Source organism: Urocampus carinirostris, chromosome 5 (assembly GCF_059441175.1).
Source record: "Urocampus carinirostris isolate Australia breed hairy pipefish chromosome 5, RoL_Ucar_1.0, whole genome shotgun sequence".
In the NCBI taxonomy this organism is placed as follows: Eukaryota; Metazoa; Chordata; class Actinopteri; order Syngnathiformes; family Syngnathidae; genus Urocampus; species Urocampus carinirostris.
The window spans coordinates 25,156,382-25,173,466 of NC_142353.1; the positions used below are offsets into that span (position 1 = coordinate 25,156,382).

Consider the following 17,085-nt stretch of genomic DNA (forward strand, 5'->3'; position numbering starts at 1 on the left):
TCCTTGAGAGGCGTGGCTGTGTTGTCAACCGCACGTGCAAAACATTTAAAAATAAATTGTATTTTTTTTATGTCACCGCTTTTCTTTGAAGTTTAACGGAGATCTGAGTGCCTGTTGGGACTTCTATTGTCGGCAGGATAGAAAAACGGTCAGTAAATGAGTTATAGTCGGTTTATTTATTTGTTTAAAATGGCGTCACTAACGAGGGTTAAATTCCATCAATTCTTTTCAATTCCAGTGGAGATGCTGCCAGTCACATACGGCTGCGTTGTGGCTAACAGGTTCGCGAACCTTCCCGACGACGACCTGTTGGAATTCATGAACGAGGCTGACAGAAAGACGAATAAGACGAAAGAAAATGACGAAAACAGGGCTAAAACCAAGCAGAAGAAACACGAACAGAAGGAATCCCTGAGGGATAAAGGTGTGCTGTTTTGAAAAAGGGAACTTCTTGCTCATTAAATTTCGACCAACACGACCATGTACAAGATAAAAAAACTCATTTTTTAGACAAGGGGTCACCAAACCATTTGAAGCTTGGCTACTATTTGTTGCTGGTTGGCATGAAAGGCTGCTGCTTTGATTTACAAATTTAAAAATACAAATTTATATTGGAGTGTCATCGCCAGGTTGTAAATATTGGCCATAAAGTCGATTAGTAAAACATCCAACCATTATCTGCACCGCTTATCCTCAGTAGGGTTGCGGGGTGCTGGAGCCCATCCCAGCTATCTTCAGGCAGTGGGCAGGGGACACCCCGAACTGGTTGCCAGCCAGTCGCTGGGCACACTGAGACAGACAATTCGCTCCCTCATTCACACCTAGGGACAATTTGGACCAGCCAATTAACCTGACATGCATGTTTTTGGAATGTGGGAGGAAAACCGGAGTGCCCGGAGGAAACTCACGCAAGCACAGGGAGAACATTCAAGCCTTACACATGAGGTTCGATCTTATGACCTTAGAACTGTGCCGCACACGCGCTAACCACTGCGCCGCCATGCTGCCCACAAGTAAAACATGTCAGATATGATCTAATTAGAAAGTCTCAATGACCCATCACTGGTGAGCTATTTTCAGAACCTATTCCCAGGTCTGTTACAGGTCTATCTGGTGACCGAGGCCAACACGTTGGAGAACTCTGTTGTAGACTAACGTTTCACTTTTTTGAGCAAGGGAAGAAATGCTTTTTTTTTTAAAGGAACAGTGTGTATTATTTGACCACTACATTTTGCTGTATTCTCTAGTGTAACTCAAAGTGCTGAAAAAATCTGAGTATTAACCGAACCTGAACATTTTAATTTTTTTGCTCAGCCTTGAGTGAGACTTTTGGGTAGCCAAACCAGAAAGATGGTGGACAATCATAACAGCGCATCAAGGTGGGGCTCATGTTATGTAACATAAATGTATATTTCTTGACCAATGAGTATTAAAACACTTTAATATGTGTATTTATACTTATTTTAAATCAATAGTTTTACTATTATTAATACTTAATAGCTTTATTCTGATTGAGCCTTCTTGCCACTAGAATGTGCTAAATAATACTGTCCTTTTTTAGAAGCTTCAATTATTGCGTTACCATAAAGGTAAAGTGTGTGTTTAACGCCTCCTAGTGGTAAAACACTTGTTTACAAAAAACCCAAAAGACAATATTTGTATTGGCAAAAATACGTGAGCTATGTAAATTTTATTTTTCTTTAAAACTTTTGGTAATTTACAAAATTTGTCATTTACATGATTCGTCTGGAGTGAGCTGACATGGTTATCAGCCATCTTGCTGCTAAGGATACCCCACGCCCCCTATTTTTATTTTCTTGCTTTCGTCTATTTTTGCACCTTTTCACCTGACAAAAGGCTTTTAGGAAAAAATGAGAAGCAAATTTGAGTCTCTAACTTGTATTCCTTGTGCTTTGCAGCAGTAGTTATGGTTGTACTGCACAATATAGTGACATCTAATAGTTAATTAGTACACTGTCCCTTTAAACAAATTTTTGAGCCTGTAAAAGGCGTGTTCTCGTTTCAGTGTACAATAAAATATTTAATTTTATAATAACAGGGGGGAAATAGATTTATGCAATTAATAAAATTAAAGAGATGGGTTGGGAATTAAAGGTTCTTTTTAAAAGTAACTTTTTCAGAGAAAAATGTATAAAAGTGCTATTAATGACAAATTAAAAGTATCAGCATAAGGCTGAAAGAAAATACATTCTGGAGTAACGACCCCTTTTCTTTTAGTTTCCGAGCCACTAGTCTGTGTCGAAGGAGAAGGAAGAGGAAAGATGACACGAGTCCCCAAGATGGCTGTCAGTAGAGAGCATAGGGCCAATGCAGCTGCGTACCCAACAGAATTCTCAGCCTCTAGGTATGGTATGTGTTTTAAGCCGATTAATATTGGTGCAAAACTTGAACTACTTGTACTATTGAGCACAGAGTAGTCATGGGGCGGTAATGCACTTGAAATGTTGGTGCCAAACCGCTGTTGAACTTGAAGTACCAGTAGTTAGGTATATAACGTTTAGGTTATTAATGCAAAGTGTAGCTGAAATAGCTTAGTACTAGACCTTCGCAAAGTTCAAGTAACACCCTGTTTGTTTTGAAGGCCTTCCAACGATCCGGTAAGGGACCCCAGAAACCCTGGGGGCCGCAGGGGCAGGAGCGGGTACACAAAGAATTCTGATCATTTTCTCCAGAGGGGCAAGAGAGAATTTGACCGACGGAATGCAACGCAAGTTTTCATTTGCACAATTCAAGATATTGCTTTTATTACCGTTATCCTTTCTACTCACTGTAGCGGCATCTCAACCAATGAGAAGAGGAATGGCAGAGGACCCTGGAACTGGGGTTGTGTGGATGAACCAGCAAGGTGTCTGTTGACAATGTTCTAATAGTGTTAAAATTGTTGAGTACAACGGTTTTTTTTTTTCCCCCATGAAGTGAGTTGATGGTTGAGATTCCTGATGCCCACACATATTCTGAGAAACCTCAAGCATCAGTGGAACAAAACGAGAACAGGTAACAAGTCCTACCAAACAACGAGGATGTTGGAGGGGAAAAAAAATACGTACTTTCTTTACTAGAGCAATTTCTGAGGGAGAAATGATGGTTCAGATCGCGATGGAGATGACCTTAGATGAATGGAAGGCATTGCAGGAGGTCAGCCGCCCAAAGGCAGAGTTTAATACCCGCAAAACGGACGGCATGATTCCATCAAAAGCCACAGTCATCCACCAGTCTAAATGCATGGTGAGTAGTATGCAGATATTAAAATGATAGTAAGGTCTGCTTGTAATCAAAGATGGCCACCGGTTAGTCATAGGACCTTCGGAAGCCTCTATTTTACTTGGGATTTAAAGGTGTAAAGAATTTGGAACCTCTGACCTATCATTGGAGCCACAATTAAGCACATTCATGATGCATGTTGAGACTGGACGTAAGGAAAATAAAAGTAGGGCATTGGACAGGGATGTGAGAGCACCAAACTGATGCCTTACAAGGGATTTGTAAGTTAATAAATGCAACGGGAAGGCTAGATTGACAAACGTAATGTGCATTGATCTCATAAATTAGAGAGATGCTCACTGACAAAAATTAGGATAATTGTGGTTATTTGTCATTTTCTAGTGCATAATGTTTCAAAACACCTTAACACCAGCCGGCAGAAATAGGAAGCTGCGTCATTGCCGTCATGGACTTTTTTGAAAATTGTACAGGCTCGAGGCGTTGTTGCTGTCATGCACTTTCTGGACAAATTTTTACATATTTCCCATTGTCTTTCATTGATGTATACCATGTTTTGTATACTGTTACCCAATGTTAAATCTATTGCACCTTCGAGCTTCTCCTTGCCTGCATGTTGGTTAAAGATCGGGGGATGGTGTCATGGTAACCTGTGCAGTCCTTTCAGACATTTTGTGATGTAGGGGCTATACAAATAAATTTGACTTGACCTTTTCAAGCAAATGATTGATCATCCGTCGTACCTAAACGCCCAATTCCTCTTACCTAGTGTGTTCTACCCTGAGCTGCTTTGCCTGAAGTAAGATAAAAGCAGACCCTTATTAGGGCTTTTTGAACTAAGTTGGGAATTGTTAATGCATACCTGAGAAAATATTTAGCATTCAACTTAAGGACAACTCAAATGATGCATTGTGCCTTCTTAATAGTGACTAATAATTGGTGCACTTTCATTTTGCTGATAAGTATGTTATTTTGTTCTATGTTTCTGATAATCATTGTGCAATCTTAATTGTTATACCAAGAAGGCAAGAGTCAACTCCTACAGCTCTGCCATTAAACAGTCACATTCAATCTTTAGCATCCCAAAGAGCAGGCTGAGGACATGGAGGAGGAAGGTCCTTTTTTCCGACGGTCTATGAATGACATCACCTCCCTATTGGACATCAACTTTGGTACTCTGGGATGCCCATTTCGATACGGGATAGGCAGGGAGGTTCGTATTATTCCCATTGGAGCCAAACCCACGATGGAAAAGGTAAGCTTCAACGCTGTGTCTTCTGACTTGTAACAAGTAATATCTGTTGGCCTTCATTAGTAACTGTGCTGTCTGTTCACAGGTGGGTGAATCTGTCCCCGACCCAGACAACCCTGAAGACTTTCCGGCATTAATAGCAGGCACATGAATGTTTATTCTACATGTAGTTGTTATGGGTGAAACTGTTTCACTAGATGTTGGTTAAAAACTTTTCACAGGCTGGTGTTGTTTCCTGCTGGGACTTGATTCCCATTCACTGTCACTCATCTTATAAAAACTTTTGCAAATGTTATTGGTGTGTTTTAATGCAAGTATATATGATGGGAAAGTACACATACAGGCAGGATTAATCTTTTACTTTAAAAAATGATTATATAGTACATGCTTCAAATACATGTTGACAGATTGTCCTGTAAGTACAATTCTTTGTAAAAAAAAATATATATATTTACAGTTAGATACAATAACTCATCTCTCAAGTGCATAATGATATTGATAAAACAATATTGTTCCATGTTAGGAGTGAACACACTAATAGAAAATAATTCTAATATGAATAATTTTTTTAGACAGTCTCAATCTGAAAATGAAGGACCATATAGTAAATACTGTAAAAAAAAATAAAAAATTAAACCATACAAAGTTTGGTCTAACATCTGTGCAGGACTTTGGACATTGTGATTAGGGCTCAAAAAAATACAAGTAACTCGACAGCCAGTCATACAAAGTTTCAAAATACTCAGCATTTGATTTCCACAGGATCATCGGAATAAGGGAGTTCTTGCTTTAGGAATGGAGTGACTAAAGAAGGCACAGAGAGGACACGCATTAAAATATTATCACCCTCACACTGCAAAGACGTATGAAAGTACGTGAAATAGGTACCACAGCTTAGAGAATCGCACAGATTGCAAAGCATGGTGAACTTTAAGTCCTTTGAAGGCGGCAGCGGGTCTGTCATGCGTAACAAAAGAGGCAGAAGATCAAATGAAGGAATTAAGAGCAGGCAGAGCAAAGTGGAGAATAGTTAACAAGCAAGAAAGGAACAAGTGAGGCTATAGCCAGTCTGACTCCAAACTACTTTGTGCCCCTAAACCTCAGACTTCACTTTTTGCACTCTTCCAAATAATAATAATAATAAGAATTTCCTTGTATTGTCATTCTGTGTAACAATGTACACAGAACGAAATGTCGATTGCACCTGACCCGTTGTAGCGAGCCGATGCAGCCGCAGCCAACAGAGGGCGCCGCCGACCACTTTTTAAGTCTTAGAAATGACTCGGCCGGGGCGCGAACCACCGACCTCCCAGTCTCAAAGCGGGCGCCTTACCATCTAGGCTACTGAGCTGGTATACAACTGCTTACTCGCTTTTTGGCCCATAATAGGCTCTAGTTTGCTAAATGGGTAACAATTTCACAAAGGAGGCTCAATAAGCACTGTATCTAGCCCTAACATCTGAGGTGGACCACCCTGATGGGGGAAACACATTTTTGGTTGCAGGACTGCATATTTAAGTCTGATCAAATTAAATAGTGTAGTTTTAACTGACTCACCATCGATTTAAAAAACAAATCACAATGGTAATGGGACCCCATTTTGGATTCCTTTTGAACTAGAGAGCTTACACGAAGCCCCATACATGATACCCCCTATGAAACAAACCACAACACTATTTCATGCATACATCCTTTCTTGTTTATGTACAATCCTCACAAATTAGTAACTTTGGCAAGTCTTTTACCACTACCCCCTACCCAGAAATTAACAAAACAGTCCAGCATACTTAAAATGAAAGGGACAAACAGTGGAAAACATAAGTTCTGCGAAGAAAAACTGGTAGGTTAGTTTTGGAGACATTGTCACTATAGTTTATTGTTTTGGTCTCAAGTTCCCTATCTGTGAAACCATTACAGTTACCCCGTTTCGCGTTACCCAAGATTTGCGAAACAACTCGGCGTTTCCCTCATTGTTGGGTTTACACCCGCCGGGTTCTTAACCTCCTTTGTGAAATGGAACATAGGTCATAAAGTGTTGAACATAACCAAATCCCAGTAGTACTGCTTGAATAATTATTAAGGAACCAAGTTTAAACTTAACACCAACCTTTACTTTTTAGCCTAACATTAAGAGATTGAGAGTGGTAGTGTTTGGGCGAGTTCGGAAAGATGAGAGTTGGGGAATGTGAGTTAGTGGGGAGTAAGATAGTGGGAGTTAAATTTAATTTAAATCTATCAGTGCCCTGAGGGCAGGGGTGTCCAAACTTCTCAGAAAGCGGGCCAGAGCAGCAAGCTGAATGTGTATTCAGCCTGGCATTATTTGAACAGTCATTAATAAAATCAACACACTCTGAAAAGTGTGCAGTATTTGGCAATTAGTGTCGCAACCTCGTAGCTTGCCTTTGTAGCATTTTCATTTGACTCGCCGGGCCTTGAGAAGTTATACTGTGCCGTAAAACAGCTTCCAGTTGATTTGCTTTTCACAGCGTTTTTTTCCAGTTAGGTTTTTGTAGTCTGCATGTTTTGTCTGGCAGTGCCTCTTGATATTATATTCTTCGAAAACAGCCGCAACCTCTAGGCAAATTAGGCAGACAGTTGTTTTAGATTCTGGTAAAAAATAAAAATACTCCAATTTCCACTTGTCATTGAAGTAGTTGACCTCACAGTCAACTTTCCTTTTTTGTTGGAAATGGGGTAGGCTAAAATTAGCACAGAAAGCTAAGGGCAAGTTAGCTAAAAGGCTACAAGCCGCCATCTTTTATTTTTTAATACTGCATTCACTATACTAGCAGCCCACATATTAATTTCATGACAGAAGCCGCTAGCCAGTAAAAGTTTGATCACGGACCGTAACTGGACTTTGAGCATGGGGAAATTCACTTCCACCAACTGTACCGGGGGGAAAATAAGAGGAATTACGTTACAAAATAAAAGGTAGTTAGGAAGACAGACAGTAGGAATTAGGAAGAGTGGGATTTAAGAAGCTAGGTGGTTGGAGTAAGAGGGTTAGCATTAGAAGGCTAGGGTAAAGTCAAGAGCCTTAACTTGATTCAAAGTTCAAAAAGGAGAATGCATGCGATTGTGCTTATCAGTCAGCTTTTGTGTGGGCCTGAGGGGATCTTGCCTGTAAGTGTGCCATGTTCAAGTTGACCGGAGTGCACCGGTTGACCGCCTCACAACACACCAGTTCTCTGTCGCTGGCCGCTACATGCAAGTTGCTCAGGGAGCCCAGCAGCGGGTTGCGACATACGGAGCTGGCGGACACAGGGGACTCCATTTATTTGAGCTCCATGATTGGCTATAACCTCTGGCTCGTTTTGTTCAGGACATATTAAGCATTGGCAACACACTACCGATGCTACAGTTTGGTCGTTTTTGAATTGGACTGCAATATGGGAAATACTGTTTTGGCGTTCCTATGTTCAGGCAATTCAATAGTTTCCATTGTGATCACATATAATCTAAGTCTGGGGTGTCAAACTTATTTTAGCTCAGGTGCCGCAAGATAGAAAAAACACAGGTGCCTGTAGGGCAGGGGATCTTTCAAAGATTTACAATTATTATGATTAGGATTCAGGGTTGTGAGAACTATAATTAAAAGTCCCGCCACTACAATTTAACCTCTTTGCATTTTTTAATTAAAACCAACTTTGGATTCATTTTCACTACAATTTACTTCACTCATGCAAACGAGAAAGTGACAAAAATAGAAATGTTTCTGCTTTTAATGAAAATGTTTATCAGAATACGGGAATTTATAAATCAAATCAAAAATAGTATTTGTATAGCACTTTAAAGGCAATGAATGGCAACTAAAAGTGCTGTATTCAATGAACAATAAAATAAAATTCTCGTCAATAACAACAGACCATTTAATTCAAATAAATAACAAAAGTCCTAGATTTCTTTATTTTGATATTATTAGATCATAAAGTATGTATGTGTCGCAACACTTTTTTTCAATAATAATGTAAAGTGTAATTTTACATGTAACAGTTATCTATTTGACATACACTTCAATGACATTTAGTTACATTTCTATGGGATGCCAGGCCACTAAAGCTTATTTAAAGAAACATTCTGTATAATTTAGCACCTCCTAGTGGTAAAAAAATCATTTAAAAAAACTAATTTGAATACAGTAATCCCTCGGTTATCGCGGTTAATGGGGACCAAAACCACCCGCGAAAAGTGAAAATCCGCGAAGTAGCGACACCCCTTCAAAAATGCTTAAAAATAAAATAAAAAAAAACCTTTTTTAAAAATGATTTTATTTTATTATTATTATTTTTTAGACCCGTGAAGCTCTGAACCCGCGAACGTGGAACCACGAAGTAGCGACGCCCCTTCAAAAATGCTTAAAAAATGAAAAAAATAAAAAATTAAATAAAAAAAAAAAAAATTATTCTATCTTATTATTATTTTTTTGACCCGCGAAGCTCTGAACCCGCGAACGTGGAACCGTGAAGTAGCGAGGTCCCACTGTATTAAGCAAACATTCATTAACCATTATATAAACATGATTAAAAAACACTAAAAGGTTGAGAAATGTGTATTCTACACAAGGCTCATGTAGAGGGAGCTGACATAATTGTCATCTTGCTGCTACAAGTACAAAAAAAAAAACCTTTCGAAAGGATGGGCAGAACAAAAATGTTGTTTGGTCACTATGAGTCTCCGATGTGGCACTGATCTTTCAGTCACACAGCACAGCTACACTTAGTGGTCAAATATCACACTGAAGCTTCTGCAAAGACATCCAGGTCCTATTTTTTTGATTTAGTATTTTTTAAAATCCAGACCATCCCTGAAGTGTGAGCATAAAAACTGCAGTTTAGTAGCAAACGAGCACACGTGCAGGAAAGTATATTGCCTTAACAAAGCACCTGTAACATCTGTTAAGTAAAATAAAATGGCGATGGGCGTTTCCTCAAAAGTTCTCTGGTTGATAAATGATAGTCAGCAAATCGCGTTAGTTGCTGGTTTGCTTTGGGAGTGGTGCCAAAGCCAGGCAATGGACATATTTAAAACAGCAGTCCACTGTTAGACGTGATGAAGCTCATTTTTCCGCTGTACTTCTTTCAGCATTGTCTAAGAGGGTAGGATTAAATGCTTGACACCCCTGATCCATGCCTTGGTATTACACTTATTGATTTCACAATTATGAATGATAGTGGTCAGAGGTGGAAAATATTGCAGACCAAAGTGAAACAAACCACACTGAATTACCAGTAACTATTATTAGATGTGGTTCTATGGTCGAAGCACCGCACTAGTCTCATACCTGCATGCTACTCCAACGGCAGGCAGCGAGGTCCTGGTTCGCTTCCTGGTGTCGGAGTGGTCAGACAGCGCCATTGAGTTGACGGCGGTCTTGCAGCTCTGTATGCTGGCCTGCAGGACAGCTTTGCTGCAGGAAAGACGGGTAAGTCCTAGCATGTCTGAAGTCAATTTGGTCCAAGGGCGTGCAATGTGGCTTACTTTAGGGACTGTGACACAGACCTTGTGTGAATCTTGTTTTCTTCTTGCCTGTGAAAACAACAGAAATACAAGCGATGGATTCACTTCACTTATTTCGCTCTCGATATAGCCAGATATTAGCATAGCAAAACACTAGTATGGGAAAAACACTAATGCTAAACAACACCTATCCCAAACAGTAGTTTTAGCTGGAAAATCCCAAGATTCTTTTTTTCTGTTTCGTGTTCATTTTAAATGCTTGACTGAATACAAAAATTGCACAGTCATGCTCTAATTCAAGCAGTTTTTAAGGACTTTCAAAGCTATTTTTCCAAATTTTCCGGTACAATTACAGGAAGAAATCCGGTGTGAATTATCTGTATCACAGATTCACAAGTGTATCTCTGATTTACATTTATGACTTTAAATCTTGCGTGCGCATTTTGATTTTTAGATCTTGAGTAAATCGCGAATATATTTTTTCCATGACCCATACCAAATATGCATTATTGAAGGGTAATTATTACACCACTACATATTTCACAGTGCCCTGTTTAGGTGTAGCATGAAACAGTGTTCTTAGACGCGACCAGTAGGGGGGGCGATGAAGCTTTATAGGACAAGACCATTGAAACTAATGCCAGATGCCATTTATCACTAGGAAAGAATAAATGCAATGGCAAAGCCACTGGAGAGAAGTGTTGGCGTCTTTTTTAAGCAGACTTGTTGAGAAATATGGCAACAATTGCAAGCATTTACAAGCACTTCACACAAAATTCAAACACATTTTTATCCTTGAAATCAGATTAAAATTCAAGCATTTAAGGATTCAAGCACCCATACGTACCCTGAAAATAAGCTACATTTGTTTCAAAACTAACACTAGCTATCCCTTTGACCCAAACCAGGCATTTTCCCTCAGGACACTCACAAAATACAACTTAGCAGTATAAAAATGAGCATGAAACAGAAGAAGTCGCATCCTGTTCCCTGTATTTGATATGCCTTGGAAGTGAAAGAGAGGGGCTCACTTACAGCATTCTGAGTGAGTGCTCCAGATTGGGGCAGGGGGACAGTCACAGCTCACATTTTTTTTTCGGGGGCCCGGGCCAGTGGGACTCATAGAAATCCTAATTCGTCTTTACAGAAATGCAGCAAGGGAGAAGGGAAGCCATACACAATCCACCACAGGGCAAGGTTACACAGGAAGAAGAGTAGCATGGCTACCAGCCATCTAGAAGGGGGACAAATCCATCAAGAAAACTAAAAATAGAAGAAAAAGAGAGACAAGAGGCGACTGGGTGGAACACGGTACGCGGTGGTCTGCGTTTTACATTGGGAGTGGATCAATAAAACTAATTTCTGAAATGATTTGTTGACAGGTGTATTCGTAAAAGAAATCAACAATAGTAATATATTCTATGAAGAGAACAACTAATCGATTATATAAAAATAGTTGATGAATTTGATAATCAATTGTTTACCTTTTGTGTTAGAAATGGTCAAATTCCTGATATTTCAGCTTTACAATAATTCGTGTTTGCCGATTTTTATTATACTCGTGATAAGACTTTATTTCTCCTTTGAATCAAAGACAAATATTTCATTGAGTGAGAATGAAACCACAAGAGTCACACATTGGCAGTGAGGCCAAGTAAGTGGATTACACTTTTACACATTACTGTCCAGTCTCAAAGTGTAAAATGTACATTTTAATGGCTCAGAAAAAAAAACATTTTTCACCTAAACCAGCATCTAAATTAAAATCAATTTGTTTTCTACCTTACTTGAAATGTTTGGCTTTAGAAGATGGTGGATATATTTATTCTGTTTTGGTATTAGACACCTGCTAAGGAAATTACACAGGATGCCAGTTCGTTGTTTTGATTATTACATCATTGGCGCGATCGACCAATCATGTTGCAGTTCTTTGATAGCCAAAACCTCTAGAACCGATCTGCTTTTTTAACCTAGGATATGTAATTACGAAATGTGATATGTCATTAAGAAATATTCAGGGTAGAGCCTTTAGAACAGGTTGGACTTTCTTAGATCAAGGCTTTTTTCCCTGTCCTCTTTGCAAGTTCAAAATCCATTGATGTCTTCTCTCCTTTTGAGTGTTTACTCAACTTGTCAACAGGGATTAAAATAAAAACAGTTTTATCCAAAAGGAATTGAATAGTATTTGCTTGTAACCGTTGTGGGTCTGGTTGCCTCAAATGTCCCAAAATAGAATCCAGATTAATAATTGTGCTTGTGTCATGAATAAAGCCTAATTTTCATTGAAATACCATTTTGCTCAGAGGATGACCATTTTGCCAGTTGCCGGAAAAGCAGCGCACTGTGATTGGTTCATTAGACAGCAAGTGTCAAAATGGCCGCTCTCTCTCAAAAGGATAAGCTGGATCAACAAGGTGTCGGTAGACGAGAAGAGACACATACAAAACTTATGTTTTGTCTTCAAGCTACTGAGATGTTAAATCATAACGTGCATTTGTTTTATTGTACTGCAAATAGAGTCTGCTAGATAAATACAGAAAATAAACTTTGCCTTTGTATTGATCCACTTTCAATTTTAAACACAAAGATATTTTTAAGACTCGTGGTGTATGAGCTTGCATGTCCGAAGATGTCCCGGCTCTTGCCATGCGTGGAGGCATGTGGACAAAAGGCAGGGAAGGAAGGTGCTTTTAGATCGTTTGCAGGAAAGTAGCACATGCTCTCCAGTGTTAAACAAGCAAAACTAGATTGCAAGAGCTCAGCTGATGGTCGCATAGCAGCGCTGGCAACTGTGCCAAAACTGAAAGCATAAGGAAATCTCCACCGTGCCTCTTTGTTTCCATGGGAGGACTTTTTTTTTTCCCTGCACACTGACTGACATACGCAACTACAAAAACAGTAAAAAAAAGTTTTTAGCTTGAGGAGAAAAAAATATTCAATATGATACCCCAAAACAGTGGTCTTGAACTCATTTGTCTTGGGGGTTACCGCAGCTAGGGTCTGATTGAAAGCACTGATTAAAAAAAAAAATCAGTGACATCTAGTGGTCAAATAAGACACTGTCCCTTTAAGGAGTGAAGTTATTTTTTAAAAAGCATTGTTTCACCAAAGCAATTTGGCCGTTTATGCAATATTTTATTTAAATATTTTCTCCAACGTGTTGATGTTTGCTCGTCTCTCTGTCTAAGGAGGGCGCTTGTGACTGAGTGGCATCATCTTTGTGTCAGCCTATCTTTCTTGCTGATCAGAAGGCTGGCAGAGTTCAATGTGTCGGACAAAAATAAAAAAAGTACTGTGTGTAAAAAAACGAGTCAAAGGAAAATATGTCGAATTTTGATTTATTCTAATGACATTGATGGCTACAAAGCAGATAGTATTCTTTAACAGCAGCAGAAGCAAAGTCCTATGACACTTTAAATTTGTTCCGTGTAAAAAAGCTAAAAGATGATTATTTTATTTCTTTATTTGTTGTTGCACTGAAACGTAAATATTTTTTACTTTACATTTTTTTGTGTTGTGTGTTTATAGGGGGTTCTGTGTTGGTTGACTCATCAGATACTTAGTATAATCAATTTGAACTTTTCAATCACCAACTTTTACCTAGTTTAAACACTAAAGGTTATGAAATAGTGGAACAGTACGTTTTTAAAATAAATTATTAATTTGGTGCATAATGTTTGATTATTATTGGTAATAATATCGTTAAAAAAACAAATCTGAGGAGCCATTAGGGAGTCAAACGAGCCGGCTATTTTCAGTGAGCCAAACCGAAAGAGCCAGTTCTCTAAAAAGAGTCGTAATTCCCACCACTTATAAGGTGGTATGTTACAATAACCACCTGTAAAATGTCACTGTCAAGTATCAGAGAAGAATCGGCATACTGTCAGTACTATAATCACAAAAGCAGCAATGTATTGTGCTCAAAGCCAAGATTAATGCTGATAGATTTCTTGTAATTGCAAATGAAACATTAAATGTATCCAAAAACTCGTTTCAAAAACAAATGCCATGCAGAGGCAATTCAGAGTTAGTTAAAATTAATTTTAAACTGTTTGATGTGCCTCATTAAATTAATCTATGTTTAAGTATATATTAGTTATATTGCAACTCGGGTGCCAAAAAGTGATCGGGATATCTTTCATTGATTGAGAATTACATTGAAAGCCAAACGAGTTGAGAGGCAATAATGTCATGTATCTCCTGTGCTTACTACAAACATGTCAAAGCAAAGCCAATGAAAAACAAAATTATATCGGCCATTCATTTCAAATGATGAATATCAGTCTTTAAGAAATTGAGATGGGAGCACTGGGGAGGATTGACATGATCTTACCTCCTTCAAACCTCACATCCATTTCATCCCTGTCCTCTCGCTGAGCTATCTTTTAAACGACAGGCAAGACACTGGCCACAGCGCACTAGAGATGCCACAGCAGAGCACTACCACCTGCCTGGCACAAGAACAACACAGCTGGGAGGTTTGGCAAGAGCCAGAGGAACCCTTGGTTACGATCCTGCTACTTTAAAATACAGTGTTTTCTATTCCATAGGGAGATTCTGGCAGTTCACCAAGATTTGATTGGTCTAACTTGTATTATTAACACAATAATTATATTTTTAAATATATATCAACGCAAAGTTAATAAAAATAACTTTTAAATTTCCAATTATATAAACGATCGCAAACGCCATGGTGTTGGTTCTTGCTGTGAATCTGTCAGTCTGAAGGAATCTTGCTCAATCTTGATGATATTCGGTTGTTGCGGTGTTTGTCCCGCCCTGCTTGCACTGTGACTAGACGGCTGGGTACAATGTGACATTGTCAAGTGTTGCGCTTTCAAAAAGTTGCGCAATTAGTATCGTTGGCTAAGAGTTGAGAAAAGCTTTAGTGGACATGGGCCCCAACTAGAGCTCATGCATTGCGCATTACAATAACCTCCTGTAAAGTATCAAAGAATGTCATATTAGCAATCACAAAGAAGCGATACTGATATTTAATACTATAATTGACCAAATCACCAATATGGGTATGGCATTTAATCAAACTTAAAACTCATTTTGATTTGATGTTTACTCGCCGATGCGTTCCCTTAAAATAGTACAGCATCGGCAAAGAATCGACACTAGTTACATTAGTCTATTTAGATGACGAGCAGATTTTTTTGCATTAAACTCCTGTTTTGTTTACTGTGCTTTGCTCGTGTGACTTGTTTGCCTTTCACAACTAGCGATTTTATGAATCAGTAGTGCACAAGGGCACACATTCATCATTGAGCTAGATTCTTGATTTCGCCCCCCCCCAAAAAAGCAGCAGATCGATGCAGTTTAATTAAAAATTTATAAAGTTTTCTTCCAGGGGAGTGTGCCACTGGACGCCCCAAGACCCACAAAACAGGGTCTCACAAAATTCTATAGGAAACACTGAAATATGTCGTGGTTGCTCACAGAAGAACAAAACTAAATTTAATGTTAATTTTCAAAGTTTAGCTATTCAATGACAACTCCAGTTTGATTTTCTCAGATGGAAACGTCAGGATTCCTAGCTAAATCGTTACTCTGTGTTTTTTAGGGGTTGGGGAGCTGTGGAAGACCTGCACCCTGCCAATTCACAAAGATGTATAGCCCAGAAAATCATTGGCGGGAGGACATTTCTAGCTTGCAATACTGCAGCAGAGCCATCAACATTATAAACCAACCGTTTTAACTTGTTGCCCTCTGGTAGGCGCTATATGTTTCTTAAGACAAGTACAAACGGGCTCAGAGACAGTTTCTTCCCCAGGGCCACCCCCACTAAATGAGTTTGCAAAACTGTGAAAAATAGACGCCTTAGAACTTCCGAGCTTCACTCATTGCTGCTTTACTGCTTCGCTGTTTTTGAATCAAATTGTCTTTATCGACACTGATAAATGTATTGTTCATTGTAGTCAACAAAGAGCACACAGCATATGCTGCACTGGGCAGATTATGTGTGTGAATATTGGGTGGGCGCGACTGTCTGTGCGCACGACTGTGATAGGCTGGTGTACGCCGTCAGTCTAACAGTCAGGGTGGGCGTGCGCTCAATAGGTCCAGCCAAAACTAACAGCGCCAGCTAGCTTTCAGTCGCTCGTTACATTGAAAATAAAAACATCAATCAAATTGAGAAAAGTCAGAGAGCGAAGAAATGTTGATTGCTAGAGGGTGCTCCGTGGATTGTTATCATGTCCGGGAATTGACTGAGGCGGCAGCAGGAGAGAAAGCAATAGTGAGGATGCAGGTTCAGCCTAGTGCTTTGGCTGGGCTAACAACTCTCTCAAACAACCCTTGCCTAACCTGGCTAGTCACCAATGCGAGATCAATTACCCATGGCTGTTGGACTTGTGGAGACCTGGCTGAAGTTGAAGATACTCAATGCTAGCGTGCAATTAGCACGCAGCTAGCTAGATACTCTCTAAATTGCTTTCTTACTCTGAAAGAAGCCATTATAGACAATTTATCCAGCTGAAGTTCTGTATTGAGTATTTATTTGTAGATCGATAGTTGTTATTTTGTATTTTGTATACTCTAAGTCGGTAATTACATCATCTCGGGGTAAGTTTGTCCCTTGAGGGCTTTTATAAAGGGGTACCTCTTTTTGCAAGTAGTTCTGGTCCCCTATAACAGCAATAGCAGAGGTTCTGTATCTTGCCTATGTAAGGGAAATTGGGTATTGATATATTTTTATAGACTTACTGGAATTTTTAGTTGCTGATCAATGTCAATGACTATTATTACAATACCCTATTTTTAATTGAACCATTTTTACTACTTGGGCTAGTCTTCAAGCACTACACTCTATATATTTATGGCTATTTATCCTGACATGCTTTTTTTTCTATTTTAAGCCTTTGTTACATTTATCCTGGAGTGCCAAGTCTATTCTTGTTGCAGACAATGTTCATTACGTTTATCACTGACAACAAAGGTTCAGTTTATGTACTCTCACTTGACAACTGCCTCAGCTACTTGACAAAATATGTTTTTCTAAAATAAGTGATTTACATTTTTCAAGAATATACAGTAATCCCTTGCTGCATCACGGTTTATTTATTGCGGTTTCATTGTACATTGTGTTCTGTATTCTGATTGGCTAAACAGAGAGGCTTTCTATCACC

At 39.0% G+C, this 17,085-nt stretch overlaps 2 protein-coding genes across 8 annotated transcripts in view; one reads left to right on the forward strand and one right to left on the reverse strand.

The window, feature by feature from the left end:
• Window positions 1-4,787, forward strand: LOC148365867 (intracellular hyaluronan-binding protein 4-like). Its single transcript, XM_088336317.1, has 9 exons — window positions 1-148; window positions 239-424; window positions 2,239-2,365; window positions 2,603-2,728; window positions 2,795-2,866; window positions 2,938-3,015; window positions 3,081-3,246; window positions 4,319-4,495; window positions 4,578-4,787. Exons 2-9 carry the CDS (start codon window positions 244-246, stop codon window positions 4,641-4,643), a joined length of 993 nt encoding a protein of 330 aa, XP_088192443.1. The 5' UTR covers window positions 1-148; window positions 239-243; the 3' UTR covers window positions 4,644-4,787.
• cdc14b (cell division cycle 14B) overlaps window positions 4,783-17,085 on the reverse strand; it is a 25,388-nt gene continuing 13,085 nt past the window's right edge. For 2 of the 7 annotated variants that reach the window (XM_088336316.1, XM_088336312.1), the window contains exons 12-16: window positions 9,974-10,021; window positions 9,777-9,902; window positions 7,617-7,746; window positions 5,381-5,449; window positions 4,783-5,296 (exon numbers count right to left, since the gene is read on the reverse strand). In XM_088336316.1, the coding sequence (XP_088192442.1) occupies window positions 5,423-5,449; window positions 7,617-7,746; window positions 9,777-9,902; window positions 9,974-10,021 (331 nt within the window). In that variant the 3' untranslated portion in view covers window positions 4,783-5,296; window positions 5,381-5,422. Of the gene's footprint in view, window positions 5,297-5,380; window positions 5,450-7,616; window positions 7,747-9,776; window positions 9,903-9,973; window positions 10,022-10,987; window positions 11,187-14,285; window positions 14,404-17,085 lie in introns of those variants that run through there. The other 5 variants (XM_088336313.1, XM_088336311.1, XM_088336314.1 and 2 more) reach the window with 5 other exon arrangements.